Source organism: Pongo pygmaeus, chromosome 4 (genome assembly GCF_028885625.2).
Source record: "Pongo pygmaeus isolate AG05252 chromosome 4, NHGRI_mPonPyg2-v2.0_pri, whole genome shotgun sequence".
In the NCBI taxonomy this organism is placed as follows: domain Eukaryota; kingdom Metazoa; phylum Chordata; class Mammalia; order Primates; family Hominidae; genus Pongo; species Pongo pygmaeus.
Genome location: NC_072377.2, coordinates 147,649,025 through 147,668,414, shown reverse-complemented (window position 1 = coordinate 147,668,414; position 19,390 = coordinate 147,649,025). Strand labels below are relative to the sequence as shown.

Below are 19,390 nucleotides of genomic sequence, written 5' to 3'. Positions count from 1 at the left end.
GGGGCTCTTCCTTATGGAAGTGGACACGGAGGTGGCACTAAACATTTCCAACATAGTCAGTGGGGAGGGAAACCGAGACAACATAGATGAGTGAAACAAACTCGGCCACAGAGCTGCTACAATCCCTGGATGTTTGTAAAACTTACAGAAATTGCTTTTCATGCCCAGCAGCCAGCACAGGCAATAGCTATCACCAAAGCCATCTCAGCAGGACGGTAAATCAAAAATCACCAAGGCTAAGAAGCAGTATGTTAAGAATAACGACTCCCTCTGAGATGATGATGCTTTAAAAACCCACAACAAGCCAGCTGAGCTCCCAGTTTAGGGAGGAGGTTTAAATAATGTTCAGGGGACAATGGTCCAAAGTCAGATGGAGCCAGATAGCAAATTCTAGGTGGAATGGCTGACCAAAGCCCTTGTGGGGTAGGCAGCTGGACATCATACTTACAGTGAGTTGGGCCGGGTGGGTTTGACCACAGCCAGGTCTGGGTCACTGGAGTTCATGTTGGGCTGTAAGCTGCTGCTGGAATTAAGGATGCTGTTTGGATTTGATGAGACAGATTCCAAACTGGAGTTGATGATGCTGTTCCTTTGTTCCTCTGGGGGAAGAAAGCCACAAGTTCCATATTAATATTATTGCATAGGGACAGTCTATTGCTACATGCACAAAAATGTATAAAGAATAAGACTGGATCAAGATCTCTGATCCCAGGGAAGCTTAAGAAACAACATAGAAAAGGTTAAGAATTAAAAGTGGGAAAGGAAGAGTCAAGGGGGAACAGGTGACTCGAAATTTTAAAGCAAACCCCCTTCCTCATCGTAACAGGATATATCTCCCCTTTAATATAAGCCAGGATTTTTTCTAAGAGTGGCCCTACCATGGCACCATAAATTGCATCTTCTTTTGACTGGCAGATTGCCAGAGTAGAGAAACACCTTCATAGACCCCTCACATTCACCCAGATCGCCTTGGCTTCTGTGACACTCACCTTTTATTCTAAAACTCCTGCCTCTAATATTGCTCTAATTGATCAGGCCATGTCCCACCTCCAATTCCATAGCCCCTCACCAGAGAAGATCTACTATTTAGCCACCAATGTCCTTACGACTCCACCAGTCTAAATTCCTGACCCTTTCTCAGACACATCTTTCTGAATTGCCTCTAGCTCCATGTACTTGGTGTTTAACTTCAACTGAATTCTTTGATAAATCGCTCTGTAATGGGCTGCAGAATGGTTTGCCTATAAACAACAACAAAACACTTGAGTCCATAGTCCCAGCAGTCATATTCATGCTTGGAGAATATTGCCAAGCCAAGAGACAGAAAACCTGAGTTCTCTTCAAGCCCTGACTGGCTATGTGGCCTCAGGCAATTTCTACTTGATCTTGGATTCCTGGTTAACAATCTATAAAATGGAGAGAAGAAGAACTGCCTTTCACAGCTTGTGGAACTGTCATGAGGATCAAGTGGGATCATGGGCAGGAATGTATCTTGTAAACTTCAGAATACTGCTCAAAGAACAGAACTTTATGTTCTTCCCATCTTTAAAAACTTGGAATCATAAATGGAAAACACAATTTTTGGAGATAATTTAGCTAAATGGTACCAGCATCCACCATTGCTATAGCAAAATATTATAGATGTGGAATGTGATTCTTGTCCCCTATTTATTACAGATATACCATATTAAAATCAACGGATATTTCTGAAAATTAATTCACTTAAACATCATATCTAGGCTAATTCTGGACCTTTTTGCAGTGAGTCAGGGGTATGTTACAATATATACCTCAGAGGACAGTCTAGAGTCAATGGTATGATAATTTAAAGGCCAACATTTGAACTCAGGTCTCTTTAGGCAATTAAGAGGGTGATGTGTCATATACTTTTCCCTTTGCACGAGTCATGTCTGTAAAAATAAAGTATGCTTATGAAGTGATTTTAGAGTAAGCCTCACGTTAAATACATACACACTCACCCCGACACCCCTGATATCTTAGCAAATCCTTAATGCCCTGGATAAAGCCCCACAGGAGAGAGAAAAACCCTATGAGGCTATCTCCTGACTACTGCACTCAAAGTAGATTTGGAAAAAGTAGATTGAATTGATGCCTGAGATTTAGAACTGTTCATAATTTAAGAGCTTCGTTTTTGAACAGAAACGACTACAAAGAGAAACCAAAAGAGTTACACTGAGCCAAGATGTAGGAGGACTAACAGGGCCTGTAAATGGGAACTTCCTACCAGAAAGAAAAACAACGCTAAGATTACATAACAAGGGGATCATTGAGAGATTGGATGTGCCATTTATCAGTATGAATCAGTATCAGTAAAATTTTCCTTTTCACAAAACACGCATACAAAGATGCCCGAAAGACCATGAGGAGCTGGAGACTACCATATAAAGAGAGAGTGAGGACAGTTCCCTGGGCTTCAATTGGAGACATTTACTGCTTCACAGGACAGGAAGAGAAACAGTTTTATTAACTTTAGTTTAAGGAGCTTAAAGGACCAAGTTTGCATGACATAATTCTCAGAATTCTTAGGGAACAGAAGAGCATAACTATCGCTCACATTTCTCCTGTGATTATATTTACTTTTCCAGGAGAGGATTATCATTCTACAAACTAAAAACAATATCTTGCTAAAAGTATATTCATCTTTCTAAAATGTTACCAGGAGATTATTTTTCCCCCTTACTATCCATTAGTAAAGGAGGGTATAAAAATGTATCATAAGGCTTCATAGTTTTACAGCCAAGAGGGCCAAATATGCATCTTGAGAGGCCGACTCTTTATTGGTATCCCTTGCTGGGCCATACGACAAGAAAACCCAGAAACCTGGCACTCCCTGACTATAAAACGACTATAATTTTGTAGAAGAAAGGTCTCATCATCTGTAGACAATACATAAAGAGACTGAGAACATCTAGGTAGAAGATCTAAGCCAAAAGGCTGACAATCTTTACTGAGGGTGAGTAGGCAGGTGAGGATTATTCCAGGGAAAGAGTGGAGAATAAGACCAATAGCCAATCAAATGTTTTACTGGTTATAGCAAACTATACCAAGACAAACTTTAAAGCATTTGGAGTCAATTAGGAAATAAGGAGAAAATGAGCCAAGCATGGTGGTTCATGCCTGTAACCCCATCGCCTTCAGAGGCCAAGGTGGGAGGATCACTTGAGGCGAAGAGTTTGAGATCAACCTGGTAAACACAGCGAGACCCCCATCTCTACAAAAAGTGTTAAAAATTAGCCAGGCCTGGTGGTACACACCTGTGGTCCCATGTACTCGGGAGGCTGAGGCAAGTGAACTGCTTCAGCCTGGGAGTTCAAGGCTGTGGTGAGGTATGATGGTGCCAAAGCACTCCAGCCTAGGTGACAGAGCAAGACTCTGCCTCCTTTAAAAAATAATAATAATAATAAAGAAAAAATGATCCAGTAATGTCACTCAAAACAGGAGAGTTTTTCATCAGCTAGGCAAACGAGTACTGCTCCTGACAGAAGCACACAAGAACAGGCAACCTAGAAGACACTTTAAAAAATAAAAATTAAAATTAAGCAAATCCTTCAAATAACATAGCTAGACTTCCCTGAGTCACTGATGATTCAATCCAGCTCTGGTATCCTCATAGAAGGTATAAGAAGGACTGATGGCAATTATGTTGCTGAAGGAAAAAAATTATAGGCTAGTGGGCTTCAAAAGAAAAACAGCTAGTTATGAGTCAAGTCAACAAGATCATAGAGGACCATGTCAAAAAGGAAAGAATGCCCACAACTCAGGAGTATGCCTCAACTGGTTGAAGTCAGTGAGAATGCTTGCCCACCTCAAACATGTTTGTCAACAAGAATCTGTCTTCGTATCAATCACAGAAAACAAGACCCCAGCAACAAAAAAATGATAAAATAAATCCCCAAATAATGGTAAGCATGCATTGGCAGTGCTTTCACAAACATATGTTCTATAAGGAGTGACAAACTGGATGTGAACTTGGTCCTTAAGGATGCAAACTACCCGAGGGCAGGGACATGCTGTCTGGCCATACAGCATCCATCAACGTGGCAGGTGAGGTCACCATTAGCAATCCATTCCTGGTGCCTAGCCCACGGGTCACTGACACTAAGGCTCCGTGAATGGTTATAAGATAAATATTAAATATAAGGGAATAATACACAGTCAAAAATTTATGCTGCTGGAACAGAAAGAGGTAGTTTTGTGTGACTGAATTTTTCAGGTGCTTTAGACAGGGACCATAAACGTCCTTGAAACCAAAGTACTGATGACAGTGGGCAGAGTTTTTGTTTTTTGTACAAATCAGGAATGGAAAAACATGAGTATGCAACCAAATCACTGCAACTAAAAAAGGAAAGCCGCAGAATAATTTTGGTGATATTGTACTTGTTCTGGGGGTTGCCATGGAAATCTGAGAGCTAAGCAACTTCACTTTCCATATTTACCAAGCGACTCCGACCCACTCTAATGGCAACCCCATCACACAGGGGAGGCAGGAGCTCTGTTTATCACAGAACCCAGAGGCGAGGCCAGGAAAGCACTCACAGAGCCAAGCCAAATTCACACGTCTTGGCAGGCCCGAACAGGTCTGGCTCACTGAATACACAGAGCTGGAGGGTAAATACGAAACATTTGCGGGAGGTTTCCCACCATGCATGGGACTCTGTCAGAATACAGGCTAATATCCCAACTTTCCATGGTGCCTAAGAGTAGAGGGCAAAAATAAGAGGCTAGAGGACTGTTCTTTAACAGCATCTCAGGATGCCTCATAGAGCCAAAAGGAGGGAACAGACTCTCCACATGATCAAACAAGGAGAAAAGGGAGTTACCAGACAGAGCGAAGTTTTACAAAGACAAGGAGATTTATATTTAAAAAAATAGGAAGGCAAACACAAAATACCCAGAGGCTTTCCTGTGCTGTGGTCAGGAGAGAGGTGTACTTTCTCCTACTTGTTAAAGTTTTGCAATGAAGTCTGTAATGTATCATCTTGACAAGATGGGATGATAATAGCACGGCAGCTTAATGAATTTTGCAATAAAAAGTGATGAGTGCACAGCAATTTCTGAGTTTACCATCTCTGGGAAATACCCAAGTACATGGGAAGCTTGGAATCAGACTTTCTGAAGCAATTTTTACCCCCTGTAGCTCTTGTTCCTGATAATAGTGACATGCCAAGCCACACTAAAATCCGAGGTGGTCTCATTTCAGGCTGACCCAGCAGCCTCAGTCCCTATGATAAAAATAAACTTAAAAAGCAGTCGCATAATATGTTTGGGTATATAAAAACAGCTTGGGCAATGCTTTTTTTAAAAAAAAAATCTTAAAAAGGAGTTTGGGTGATGATAGACTCTATACATTGTGTTGAAAAGTAGGCCGGGCGCGGTGGCTTATGCCTGTAATCCCACCACTTTGGGAGGCCAAGGCAGGTGGATCACAAGGTCAGGAGTTCGAGACCAGCCTGGCCAGTATGGTGAAACCCCATCTCTACTAAAAGTACAAAGTTTAGCTGGGCGTGGTGGCAGGCGCCTGTGGTTCCAGCTACTCAGGAGGCTGAGGCAGGAGAATCACTTGAACCCAGGAGGTGAAGGTTGCGGTGAGCCAAGATCATGCCATTGCACTCCACAGCCTGGGTGACAGAGCAAGACTCTGCCTCAAAAAAAAAAAAAAAAAAAAAAAAAAGGGGAAAAGTAGAGTCAATCTGTTGTTTTGTTCATAGTACATGAAAGATGATATTAAAACCTTTGACAGATTATCTTCAGCAAAACGACTTCTGATTTTGGTTCTGTGTGGACAGACTGACTCCCTACGGCACCTGTAATAACCCTTTTCTTTGCAAAGGGAAAAAATGCCAATAAAACTGAATTTCATGAGAGAAAGGGGAAGTCACTGTGGCTGGCCTGGGATTGCACTGATCCACAGGAAAGAGACATGGAGGAACAATGAGGAGGACTGGCCCTAAAACACCATTTCAGAAACTGCAAGGGAGGAATGGGCCTCTGATGAATGTTGAATAGGGGGTTGAATGATCAGAGTTTAAATGGACACTCTATTACTCACAAGACAGCCCTCTTTTCTATGTGAGAACTTGCTTTTAGGAAAAGTTGGTTTCCCGTTAACTTACAGTTCACTGGGATCTGAAGGAGTCCACGTACAGACGGCTTATATTCTTGCTCATTAGAAAGAAGGAAACTACACATTTACTTACTTTTATACCATGACTCACAGCAAAATGGGTTTGAGATAGTACATGAAAGGTACAATTAGGGAGTTTTATTTTTAATAACTTAAAACCAAGTGAATATATAAGAAATATGCATTTCTCTCCAATTCAGAAAGTATAGAAAAGCATTTGCATCTGCACACAAATATCCCATATGGGCCACCCTCCAGCTGTATTCATTTTGGTGTGTAAATGTCCAATCGATCTGCTACACAGAGGAATATATACATATACACACACACAGACATGTACTTTTTTAACGAAGCAGACTCACATCATACTTAATGGTATCTGCTTTGTTCACTTGGTGATAGTGCCAAAAGTATGCACCTAGAATGTGCTTGTTTTCATTTAATGTGTCTAGCTGGAACTTTTTTCCTGCCACCAGCTTTCCACAGCATCATTTTTTAATGGCCACATTATCAACGTGGTTTTCAGTCACGTGTAGTAATTACACATAATTAACCCAAGAAACACATTACACACCTTCTGCAGCCCATGTGACAATAGGAATCCATGTGAATACACGTGTCATCTGCCAAAGCAAACAGGTGTGCCCAGGGCACCCGGGATCTGCAAAGGCAACCTGAGAAAGGGCACATGCTACAGCTTTGACTGCTCAGAGAAAGGCATTACATAAGCCTTTGAATAGTATAATTCCCAGTCATTTTTCAACAAGGAAGACACACATGAGAAATATATAAGCTGAATTCTCAACCTCTCACTGGGCCTGTCTGGGAGAGGGTCCAGGATGAATTAACGGAACTAAAAAAATTATTCAGAGCTATAATCTCAGCAGCTAGTTAACATGATCCATGTAAAACAAGGCCCAAGAATTCACTCCTTCCCCCACCCCCACCCCCACCGACACTGTACAATGTGTCCTAGGCTGCTGATGTTTTTGCACTCAAGCATCAAACAGGCTGTCTCAGGGGCCGGGGGACTCTGCATTTCCCTCACATATGGGCCTCTCTTTTGGAATCTGCAGGCTCCAAAGGGAAGGATATTTCCTTAGTCAGTTGTAAGATAAAACTATAGCCTGATGATAATCATCATAATTGTAGCTAACATTTATTAGGTGCTTACTACGGTCTAGGCCCAGTGTCAAGTACTTTATATATACTGGCTCACTTAATCATGGCAATTACCCTCCAAGGAAGCTATTATTAGTGATAGATTTTACAGATGAGAAAATGGAGGCTCAGAAAAGGAAAGTAATGTACTCCAGGTCTCAGAGTGGTAGGTGATAGAGATGACATTAAAACATCTCAGTCTGACTGCAGAGCCTCCACTTTCAACCACCATGCCAGGGTGCTACAAACTCCAACAGTGATTCAAAGAGATGTTCTGCTAATGACAGAAGACAAGCCACCCTGACTGTCCCCACCTTCCCAAGCCAGTACTTCTCTAAATTGAGTTAGCATCGGCATCACTAGGGTGCTTTAAAAATATAGATGCTTGAGCCCCAGCCAAGACCTCCTGACTCAGAATATCCTGGGTAGGAGACCAAGCATCTGTATTTTTAACAAGCTCCCTACAAGATTCAAATGCACACTCAAGTCTATGAACCACTGTTCCAAGAAACGCATTTCAACATCTTGGTATAAATGCTAAAAATTTGAGACAGAATAAATCCTAAGTGTCACTTTGCAACCTCTTGGAAGAAATCTATAAGGTACAAGACATTGTTGCTGGCTCCCTTCAATCCTTCTGGCTCCCCCTTCTACAGTCGTCCAGAAAAAGCACAGCGCGTGTGTCAGTACCTTTCACCTAGATGTACCAGTACAGTCTCTGCTGGATGGTGTATCTGTGTGGAAACTTGGAGATTAAACAGTAATCTCCTTTGCTGCCATTCATCTGGCAGCACAGTTGAAAAACCTCGTTCCATCTGTTCGAAGGTGATCGCAAATGAGCGTGAGTGGCTTGGCTGAGCATATTAAAGCTACCATTCAACACGTATCGCTCTCTGTGTAGTTGGTGCTAGATTTGGAGGGGAGACTGTCATGTGGCTGCAGCCTGACAGGACGCACATTGAGGAACCCATTCAATATGGTTCAGCTGCCCCCATGTAGCCCTGGAAGCTGGAACAGATGGTTTTCATTGCTTCTGTAACTCAGGCTAGCAAGGTTTTCACTTCTGTAGCTCAAGAACTGACAAAAGCACCCTTTTGGAGATAACAAAGTATAGGGAAGGAAGACTACCTGGGTACAAATCCCTTCTCTGCCATTTGCTAACAGTGTAACTGCTTAACCTCTTGACCTCAGTTTACTTGTCCGTAAAATGTGGATATAAGAACCTACCTCACAGGATTATCATCAATTGTGGGGATGACATAAGATAATGAGGTTAATAGGCACATAAGTAGAGCTATAATTATTTTTATTTTTATTGTTATTATTAGATGAGGTTCAAATTTAGTTTGGCCTGAAAGTTCTTTACCAAATGTATCCATTTGTACTTCCACCCCAGCCCCTCAGCATTTTATGGGCAGATGCCCAGCTTAATGAAACTTTGAACTCCAGGTTCTTAAGTGGAACTGGAAACATTTTCCCTCGGAGATAAGGATGAGTTTGCAGACTAGGTCACAATAGCTAACCCTAATAGAACGCATCTCCTGGGGAACCATCCCACAATTTGAAAGCAAAATAACGACTGGTTAACAGTGTCACTTTGAGGTAGAGTAACAGGGTTCAAATCTACGTTGTTGCTGTGTAACCCTGAATGTACACTATTTAATGTAGATTTTATTTCCTTTCGACTGTAAAATCGGGACAGTACCTGTGTCATATAATTTTAAAGATTAATTGGGATGTTGTGGTGCACAATGTCCAACACAAGAAACCACCTGGTAAGTTATATAGTCACAGATATTAAACACAGACAAGCAAAAAATCAATTTCTAGGGAAAATGTCTTCCAGGTTCAATTTGGCTAAATCACCTTTTTACAGTTCTCTCCGCAGTTCTACAGACAAGAGCTGCCCACTGCTACTCACAGAGAGATTCTCCCATCACAGATCACTCCTATCTACTGGACCAGAATGGGACCTTCATATCATTTTGTATCTTTCTCAAAACTCCTCCTTTCAGAAAACCTTCCTTGACTGTCTACAGATAACTTTGATATCTAACTCCTTCCTCACTAAAATATTCAGTGGTTTCCTGATGGTTTGTATTTGTTGCTATGATGCTTTCCAAATCCTGCATTTCCCCATCATTCCCTTTCCTCTTGTCCACAAAGTTTTCATCTCAGAGGCTGCTCCCATTTCACTCCTAGCCCCATTTCCATCACACATTGCCTATGATATGAGGAGCCACTTGCTGTCTTATAACTGACCTAAGTCCCTGCCCAGCTCACAGAGCATGAGAAACCATCAAGCTCCTCATTCTGAGAATAGACCACAGCTTTACGTTTAGGAAAAGGAAAACAAAACAAAACACAAAATCACCTAGAGAAGACTATACTAATACCCATAGATTAAAGAGAGAGAGTCACAGGCAGGGACCTGGGCACACAACTGGTCTACTCACACTGAAGGAAAAACCCCTTCGGAAAAATAAGACACACATCTATGAGCATATTCTAATAACCCAGACCATGAGCCTGAAGTGCAGGTGCAAAGGCAGATGCCTAAGCCTGAGGAGCTTCTTCTCCGGGAAGGAAGAGGCAAATGACAATCCAAGGCCAAGATTCACCTCTAAGAGCAAACAATGGGCTCCAACTTTTGCACAGAGTAAGGACACTGCAGAGAGGCTGGGAGAAAAATGTATGCTGCCAACAACACCTGGAGTCTCTTGGAGGGAAATACCTAAGTGAGCTACTCTGGAAGCCTCAGCCCCATTAAGCATTTCAACTGGGGACTGGAGAGAGGACTGACAAATGGAATGCCAAATAAACATTAACTTGCAAGTGCATCAATGAAGAGAAAAAGGAGAATGACTGGACTCACAAGGGATCAGGTGGACAGACTTATCAAAAGAAATGAGGTTCTGAAAACGATCGCAGGGCAAATGTGAAGGTAGAGGAGAGGTATGCGGGAGTGCGCATGTGCACGTGCCTATGGGTGCATGTGTGCCCTCACAGCACATCCCTCCAACCAGGCATCTGCTCTGTGGCAAGAACCTGATGAAAGGTAAGGTCACATCAAACCAGGACAGGTGTCACTATGAACTGAAAGGGCACAGCAGGAAACTGACATGAACAGCAAGTGTTCACAGCCCACTGACAATATCTGAACCCAATTCTAGTTGAGTGGACAAAAGGAACTTGAGTTTGTATACTTAAATTAAGAGGAAGGATGGAAGTCAGTCAAAATTAAAAGCCAGTTTGTGGATTCCAAACAGTGGTATGCATTCCACAGTGGTACGCATTCCACAAGTGGTACACAAAATAATTCTAAGGTGGGATATGGATGACCACTTTCCATCTTAATGCTTACATATTTATTTTAACATATATTAGAGAATAATGCAGTGAGACCATTGAAGTCATGTTCTTAGAGATCTTATGTATCAGGATGAAGCCAGGGAAAGAAGTGAGTTGCTTTAAGGTTAACTTAAAGAAGTATATTAAATAAGTCACAGTGCATGTGCTATGTGGCTGTGGCACAAATGGTGAATGAGCGGTTATATACATGACTGGCATTTGGGAAGCACTGAGCTAGGTGTATCAGGAGGCCTCAAACTGAAATCACTGTTATATGGAAATACATACTTTTTTTCACAAATTATTATATTTGCATAATCATTACCTGTACTTTAATGCCAAAGAGTAAATTCAGCAAAGCGCTAGGATAAAGTTTTCTGTCTTTGTCCATAGACCAGACAAAGAGAAAGGTGAAGTGTGTGAAAACTTCACAGTGCATTATCACCTGCTCACCCGACAGTGATGGGTGGCTGGATTACAACCTGGGAGGGGGCAGGTCCCAGCAGAACCTTCCAGCTCCTAGCTCAGTCTTCCCCAGTCAGCTCTCCCACCGCCCCCCCCCACAGGGTGCCTTCCATGCCGGTTTGGATAGTATGCTAGCTTCGCAGAAAAAAAGGGGTCTCTAAAACAAACCAATATTTACACACAGACACACATATAAATTGCAATTAAAGAACACACAGACTGGCAGTTAAAATGTTTATTCTCTGAGAAAGGAGGGAAAGTTAGGCTCCCTACAAATATCTGAGCGTACCTGTATGCTCCGGTCATGTTTCCAGGGAGCACTTCCTAACATTAAGAGAAAGGCCCTATTGTTCACTGTCTTCCCCTTTTGCATCCCCTGTCTACCATCTGCAGACATGGACAGAGCAGCTTGCTCTGTAGCTGAGACAGACCTCCTTTCACACATCCGTAACTTTCATCCTCTGCCTTGCGTGATAAAATTAATCTTGGACAAAGATCTAGTTGATTTTCTCCTGATCTCCATCTTCATTCTTATGAGCTCCCAGAGAATTCTTTAAAGCCTATTCCAAAGCTGCTTCTGCTTCAGTCTAACCACATACCCAGCACTATTTTAAGCTTAGGGAATTTACCAATACTGTCTAGCCTCTCCTAATCTACACCGTACACTGATCAGTACAAAACGTTAGGTGACCGTGGCTGTCCTGGAAACCTGAGAAGCACATTACCCCATAGCCTGATGCCTCATTCATTCAGCAGGTGTGTGAGGCCAGTTCTGTTCCAAGTGTTCCCTGGTACACTAGCAGGGGCCCAGGCCACATGCAGACCACAGTGAGAATGACCCCAGCCAGATATTTAAAAGGAACACAGGCTACTGTTAGAAGGAAAGCCAATCCCAGGACAGGGTCAAAGTCCTGAAACCTTGTATATCTGTTGACCTAGAAATTATTCTAAGAATTTATCTAAAGAAATGTTCATGAAAAAAGAGCAGATTTAGTTACAAGGATGTTAATAGTAGCTTTACTTATAAAAGCAAAATATTTGAAACAACCCGAATGATGCTAAATATACCAAGGTACAGCCACATGATGAGATTCAATGACATCTTTAAGTGCAGTAAGGGTTTTGGGATGGGGAAGGTTTGCTTTTAGGAGTTATGGTAAGGAAGGCCATTACTTTAGAAATACAAGGGGATTAAATAAGCATCTTTTTGATGATGAAAAGAAAGATACCAATCCAGATATGAAGCCTCTCCTCTTCAAGGCAAAGTAGCTCACTGTCCTGCCTCTGTCCCTTTACTGTACCTCACAGAAACGAGTAATAATGATGATGATGGCAATACCAGCGCCATCACCACCCAGCATTTACTGAGCACTGACTCTGATCCTGGCAACATTTGAAGGGCCTTAATCCTCAGAACGACCCCATGAAATAGAAAGCATCAACCCTATTTTGCAGAAGAGGAGAATGGGGCCCTGAGATATTAGGTAACTTCCCAAGCCACTCATCGCTGATAAGCAGCAGAGGCAGAATCACACCCAGATGACCTGGGGCCAGAGAGTGTTTAACCACTGTGTTTTGCTGCCTCTCTCAATGTACGTATCTCTAAGGAAGCAGCTGTGATGCTGATTTACATTTGTAGTCACTTGTCTACTTTCCTTACTCAGTTTTGAACTCCTTAAAGCCAAGTCCCATGTTTATATTCCCAGTCCCTGGTAGGTGTCGTGTAAACGTCAGCTGCATGAATGAACCAGCCTTGGTTATCTGTGTGTGATTAAACAGTAACCAATAATGGTAGTAGCTGCTCTCAGTAATTGGCCCTTGCCATGTCCCAGGCCTTATGCCAGATGCTGAAATGCATAATTTCATTTAATTCGCATAACTTCCTATGAGTGGGTCCTATTATCCCTATTTTACAGATGAGCAAACGGAGGCTCTCTTAGAGCAAAGGCTGAAACAATACTGTGTATTTTAGGGGTCAGTACCTGATCATTGCAAAGAACTCAGAAATCCTGAGATGAAAAACAGATGTGATATAATTGTGGTGATAACACGCTGGTATTTGGAACAAGTAAGGTATTGTTCCCTAATTAATTCACTAATGAATTTCAAATATTTTTAGGTGTCGACTCCATGCCAGGCACCATGAGAGGTGGAGTAAAACATCAAGCCATACAAGGTCCCACCCTCACAGAGTCATGTGACATTCTAGTAGGGCATGTGACTCACACTAATGGGTATTTCATTACAACTGAGAAAAGGAAAGGACACTGGCTCTATGGGAATTGCTAACAAAAGGGGAGCTTAAGAAGCAGTGCCTGAGCTCAGCTCTTATTGTGTAGGAGCAGGAGGAAAAGAGACTCAGCTGTTTGTCCACAGGCAATCTGGAAAGAGAATCCTCAATGGCAGCCCTTCTCTTTCATTCTCAATAATATTGCTTCCTGTCCTATCAGGGTTACTCAGCAAAGGCACTTGGGAGGGCACAATGATACAGTCTTCAAGGACACAAAAAGCCAGTAGCACACAGAGAAAAGCTGGAAGTGTCCACCCTGAGCCGTGCAGGTAGCATGGGATGTCCCTGCATGCCACGCTGACCCTACGCAGCAAAGACTCACGTTTCTCTGTTGACTGAATGGTGTGGAAGAGCGTCAGGGGCCTCTCACTGCAGGACGGGGGCTTGGAGTCACTGCTCTTCTTCTGAGACAAGTGCAGCTGGGCATTGGTGAGAGGCATATCGGGCACGGTGTTAAATATCTGCGAACAAAGTTTCACAACAAGGTTACTCACATCTGTGAACTGGGAAGAAAACAGGCCTGAAGCAGTACAATGGAAAGCTTGGCAGTGTCTTGGAATTAGCAAGAAAAGATCCGAGAAGACCACTGGCAGTTGTTCAAGACTTCATTTTAAACTTTTCTAGGAAATGGCATTAAACATTCTCGTTTGGAAGCTTATCCCAGAGTCTGATAACCACCCACTTCCATTTCTAACCTCTTCTGCCACAATTTCCACTGAGCGTCTTTTCATTGTTCTCTCCAGGGAAAAAGAAAGCATCTGTGCTCAATAGAAGCCACTGTCTGTTAACAGCACTTGAAGTTTTTTGACTACCTTTGTCCAGAACCAATGAATCAAAAATTCCTTTATTTTTCTTCATTGGTTCTAAGTTCTTAACAATTACTTCATAACTTTCTTAAACTGTGAAACATGTATTTAAATAACATTTCATAAAGGGTCCCAGGGCAGGGCACCATTTCCCAATCCTCATCAATTGTCCTCAGCTGCAGCATCCTTTTCTAGTTCAGCAGCTCCGTGTTATCTGTGATGCTGAGGTTTTCCTCGTTTATCTTGATAAAAGTAACACATACACACACCCACACACGTACTATGGACAATTTGAAAAATGCAGAAAAGTCTCAAGAAGAAAACAAAAAATTATCTCGATTCTACCACCTAGAGATAACCACTGTTAGCATTTAGGTTTTATTTATTTATAAGCTTTTTTTTTTTTTTTTGGAGGAGGGGCTTTTATTCTTCTAAAAGTTCATGCTAAAAAATGAGAAGAAAATGATAGACAGAAATGACAACTCTCATCTTTATTTCTACAGATAAAAGTGTGACAGACTGTAATAATTATAACAGCTAATACTTATACGGTGCTTACCATGATTATAGTAGCCGCCACTTACTGCAGACTCCCTTAGGTACCAGTCATCATACTGTGTACTTTTTATGTAGCTCACTCAGTTCTCAGCAATCCTGAGCAACAGGTAATGTCCTCAGCATTTTATAATGAAGAACTAAGGCTCAGAGAGGTTCAGTAGCCACAATTGTAGATACAATTTCAGAAGATAACAGTTTTTTTCCCCCAGATTCCTTTTTAAATGGATACAATAATACTGATGCTCATTCATTCAATCAACACACATCTTTTAAGCATCTCTTTTATAGCAGGCACTATGGGTATAACAGTGAAGGAGGCAAACATGTTCTGTGGTTAGAGAGTCTGCCCTCCTGTAGCTATGGCTTACTGAGTCCTTGCCACACCAGGCACTAAGTTAAATGCTTTGTATGAATTACCCCAGTTAATGTTAACACATACTTTTCATCATTGAAATTATATTCTTTATTCTGTTTGTATCATATACATTTCATCTAACATTATGCAGTATTTCCTCATTCATTAAAAAAATCTTCAGACATGATTCTTAATGGCTGCATAACGCCCCCACTATATATTGAAAAATCAAAATTTATGGATCCATTCATTACCATCTCCTATTCTTTGAAGTTGGTCTCCTCCCTCCTGAGTTTTCTCCTTCCTAACAGTCTCTGATGTGTCTAGGGCCACCTTTCACCCATGAGTGGCCCTAGACACATCAGTCTTTCTCATGGTCCTCTCTCCTTTTCTGTGTGCATTTAAAAACAGAACTCAAAAGCTGATATGTAGGAAACAAAATCATAAGAATTACAAGAATTTCAGCCCTAACAGCTGCTCTCCATGGGTTGGCGGGTCCTCGGGCTCCAATGATGCCAGCCAGCTGGTTAAATCAGTCTCACTCCTAAACACAGCTGTCTGAAAACACCAGTATCATATCTTCCCTAGAGGACTGAAAATTTTCAACAAGATAAACTGAATCACTACACGTAGCTGAGTTCAACTGGGGCAAGGGAATAAGAAGAGAAGGAAACAAAGTAAAAGCAAGAAAAAACTCCTAACTTCCCGAGCAGCTGGAACCCCAAAAAACAAGTTTACCAGTGCTGCAAACATCTCCAGTCTCTTACCGAGCCTCTATAACAGAAAGAAAAGCTCAAGGACTGCAACCTCTAAGAAGGTTTCCCCCTGCTCTTTATCTGGCCATCCCCAGGTGACAACCTCACTGTGTACCATTATCATCGACATTTAAAAATGGCTACTATGTATGAGTTTTGTACCTGCCAGGCACTGTGCTAGGCAGATGCATCCCATGATGCATCTCTAAGCTGGAGGCCAACAGCACAGCAAGTTGGATGACTATCTTACAGTGCCACACAGCTAAGCAGGAGAGTGACCAGGAGTGAAGTCCCAGGGCTGCAGCAGCCATTCATTCGGCTAATCTCCAGGCAATCTTCACTACAAAAGCTGGTGTCCCAAACATAAAAGGATGCGTTTCAACCTAACAGTGTCTTCTAGTACCTTTCTGCCTCTGGCCTCAGTTACAGCACCTTCAGCAATCCCTAGCTAACAGCATTTGAAAATGAACTCAGAGTTAGCGATAGGCCTGGTTCTCATTATTTTCCCTCTCATCCTGCTTTGCCCCTGGCCTCCAAAGTTTGTCTCTTTTTTTTCTAATGAGTTACTGAAAATGAGATCCTCACCCAATTACAATGGGAGCAAAAATAACATGGACTTCAATTTCAACTGTCAACAAAAAAGGGAGCTTTTACTATTTCCTGAGAACTGTAGTAAATGCTGGAGAAACAAAGAAGAGTAACTTGTGAGGAAGGATCATGGCTTTAGACAGATGCGTGAAAAATTGCTTCCAAGACAATATTTATATACAGCAGAGCAGGAAGAGACATGGTAACAAACGAGGGAGAAGTTCACTCTGCTCATCAGCTGTTTCCTCTAAAATAATTAAGTTATTCAAGCATAAGAGAATCAGCTCTGCAAGGAGATTTTTGCCATGGGCAAGAGCCATAGTCCCAAGGGTCAGTTCCCTGGGACTCATTGTGAGCCAGGCCCAGGCTCCTGAAGACCACTGATAGGGCTATTCTCAGGATCAAATGAGATAATGTGCAAGGAAGCACACTGCAAAATTGTCCAGTGCCAGACATGTGATTATCATAATTACTATTACACGTTCTTCCAAGGTATAGGGTGCCTTTGCAAATTAGATCAAGTCAGAGCAGACGACACAAACTTTCATTAATGACTCTGGAAAATCATTCCCCAAGTGACTGTTGTTTATTTAACTCTGACACTTGAACACATGCAAATTGTTTAAAGCCTGCTGACTGTCTGGCCACGGGCTTGCCTCTATGCTAAAGGCTCGAGTTGGGATTCTAATGAGAATCTGAATTATTCACAACTTTGTTGGTTATTCCAATCCTATTTCATTTTGGAAGGGATGATTTCAAGAGAATCAAATGAAGTTTTCTTCAGTCTGTAGAGAAGAATCACTGTGCAAACAACCCTGCTGAATGACGGAAGCAGGAGCTCATATAACCTATGAGCCATGGATTTATGGAGCTCTACCATGTGGCTGGAACAATCTACTCATTTCACAGAGACTTTCCAAATTAACACAAAAGGGGGAGATTTATTTTCTGCCCCAAGTGCCCTGTTAATACTGTCCAAACTCACAAAGTAATTCCGACTTAGTCAGGAATGTCTTAGAGATAAAAGTAAGGAAGACTGTAAGCCTTCTGGAACCTATTGGGGAATAAAATTGTAAAACAAAAATGTAACTCTGGGTAACTCTTCTAAGTATCCCCAATTTCAAGCTTCCTGTAAGTGGAATTAGCAGATCCATAAATACCAAGCTACTGTTTCGCCTTAAGCTGCGAGTCACAGTGGTCAGGGGTGGTTTGGCCTCTGCAGTCAGACAGACCTGGGATGATTCTGGTTCTGCTTCTCTTTCAGTGGGCAGCAACACCTACAGCTACACGGACCTCACCATCACTGACGCTGACATCACTGCCATATCATCATATCAAATACAGGAAAGGAACTTAAGATCATCATACGGGTACAAATCAAACAGGCTTTGGAGCTAGACAGAGTAGGGTTCAAATCCTGACCTTGCTGCCTACTAGCTATGTAATCTCAGTCAAGATAATTAACCCTTCTGAGTCTGTTTCCCTTGTGCAAGCAAGGATCTAATACCTGCCTTGCAGAGCTACTGAAAAGACAATGCACATAAAATGCTCAGTGCAGTATGTGGCAAAGAGTAAGCATGAGATGGTGGTGGTATAAATGACAATAAAAACAAACAGAATTTGAGCACTTATCATGCTAAGTTATTTACGTGGATTATCTACATGGATTATTTTACTCACAATAACCATGTAAGGGAGGTAATATTATTCTTGCCCTCTTGAGATGAGAAAACTGAGACTCCTTGAGATTCACTGATTTGTCCAAGGTCACATAGATAAGGAGTGCAGCTGGACTGGGACCTAGATGGCTTGACTGTCTGGGTCTTAAGCACTTGTGGTCTTTATAGCTACTATTAATTTGAGAGACAGAGGACAAAATGGGAAGACATAAGTTTTGGAGTCTGGCGGATCTGATTTTAGTCACTTACCAGCTCTGTGACCTTGGGCAAATTATATAACTCTCTGACCTTCAGAGACCTTATCTGTAAAAAGTCCCAGGACTGTGGTGAGGACTGACGTGCCTAATACAGTTTGACATTCAGTGTTCAAAAGATATTACTGTAGTCAATAAAAAAGGAGACACACAAGAAGGGAAATAACTGGAGATTCAACAATGGATTATTTGCAGTCAGGACATGAGGATTTAATTTATAAGTGTAAATATAATTACTGTTCTTTGCAAAACATTGATCTTAACTGCTTACAGCAATGACAGAATTTCCTGTTCTTATTCCCTTGCACTGTCTATAAAATTTAAATTTCACATATTCCCCCTCTGGCCCATCTTGACATTGCAGAGCATTGACACTTGTGGAATTTGTTCTTATCCATGTCACATACACATTTTTAGACCTTCTTCAATCCCATCTGTCACATGCGCCTGCAATTTAAAAGGATTGGGAGTCTCCCTGTAATGTGTGTGGTGTACTCTTTATTATGTGCTGTGATTTTTATGGGAGGGAAATCAGGTCATGATGAAGAGCTCCTAGTCTATAACTGCAAAGTAGCTCTGAGACAATAAATCAACAGCAGAGGCCTGGGGATTACAAAGCAAAACAGAAAGGTTTATACAAGAAATGAGACTGAGCATTTTCTCGAGACACAAATGCACCAGGGTCCCTAGTAATGTGGGATTGGTTTGTCTGACGCATTAGGAATGCAGACCTACAACTGTTGAGCACAGCTCGCTCCTTCTCATGACAGACAACGGGACCGAGGACTGCATGGTGCGCTCGGAGAAGCCATAAACCCAGCACCTTCACAGTGGAAGCCAGGCAAGTCTTAGCAGGGCTTATGTATTGTAACTGTTAAGAAGCCAAATTCGGAGGCTGTAACTGCAGAGGTTTTTTAAGGACAGTTGGAAGTCCTATGTCCTGTTGATATCAGCATTTTGGCAGAGGGATCAACAATTTAGAA

At 41.9% G+C, this 19,390-nt stretch overlaps 1 protein-coding gene across 10 annotated transcripts in view; it reads right to left on the bottom strand.

Annotated features, from left to right (window-relative positions):
- ARHGAP26 (Rho GTPase activating protein 26) overlaps positions 1–19,390 on the bottom strand; it is a 454,090-nt gene that overhangs the window by 76,189 nt on the left and 358,511 nt on the right. For all 10 annotated transcript variants that reach the window (XM_054487310.2, XM_063665239.1, XM_054487312.2 and 7 more), the window contains exons 19-20: positions 13,735–13,873; positions 449–599 (exon numbers count right to left, since the gene is read on the bottom strand). In XM_054487310.2, coding sequence (XP_054343285.1) covers positions 449–599; positions 13,735–13,873 — 290 coding nt within the window. The remainder of the gene's footprint in view (positions 1–448; positions 600–13,734; positions 13,874–19,390) is intronic.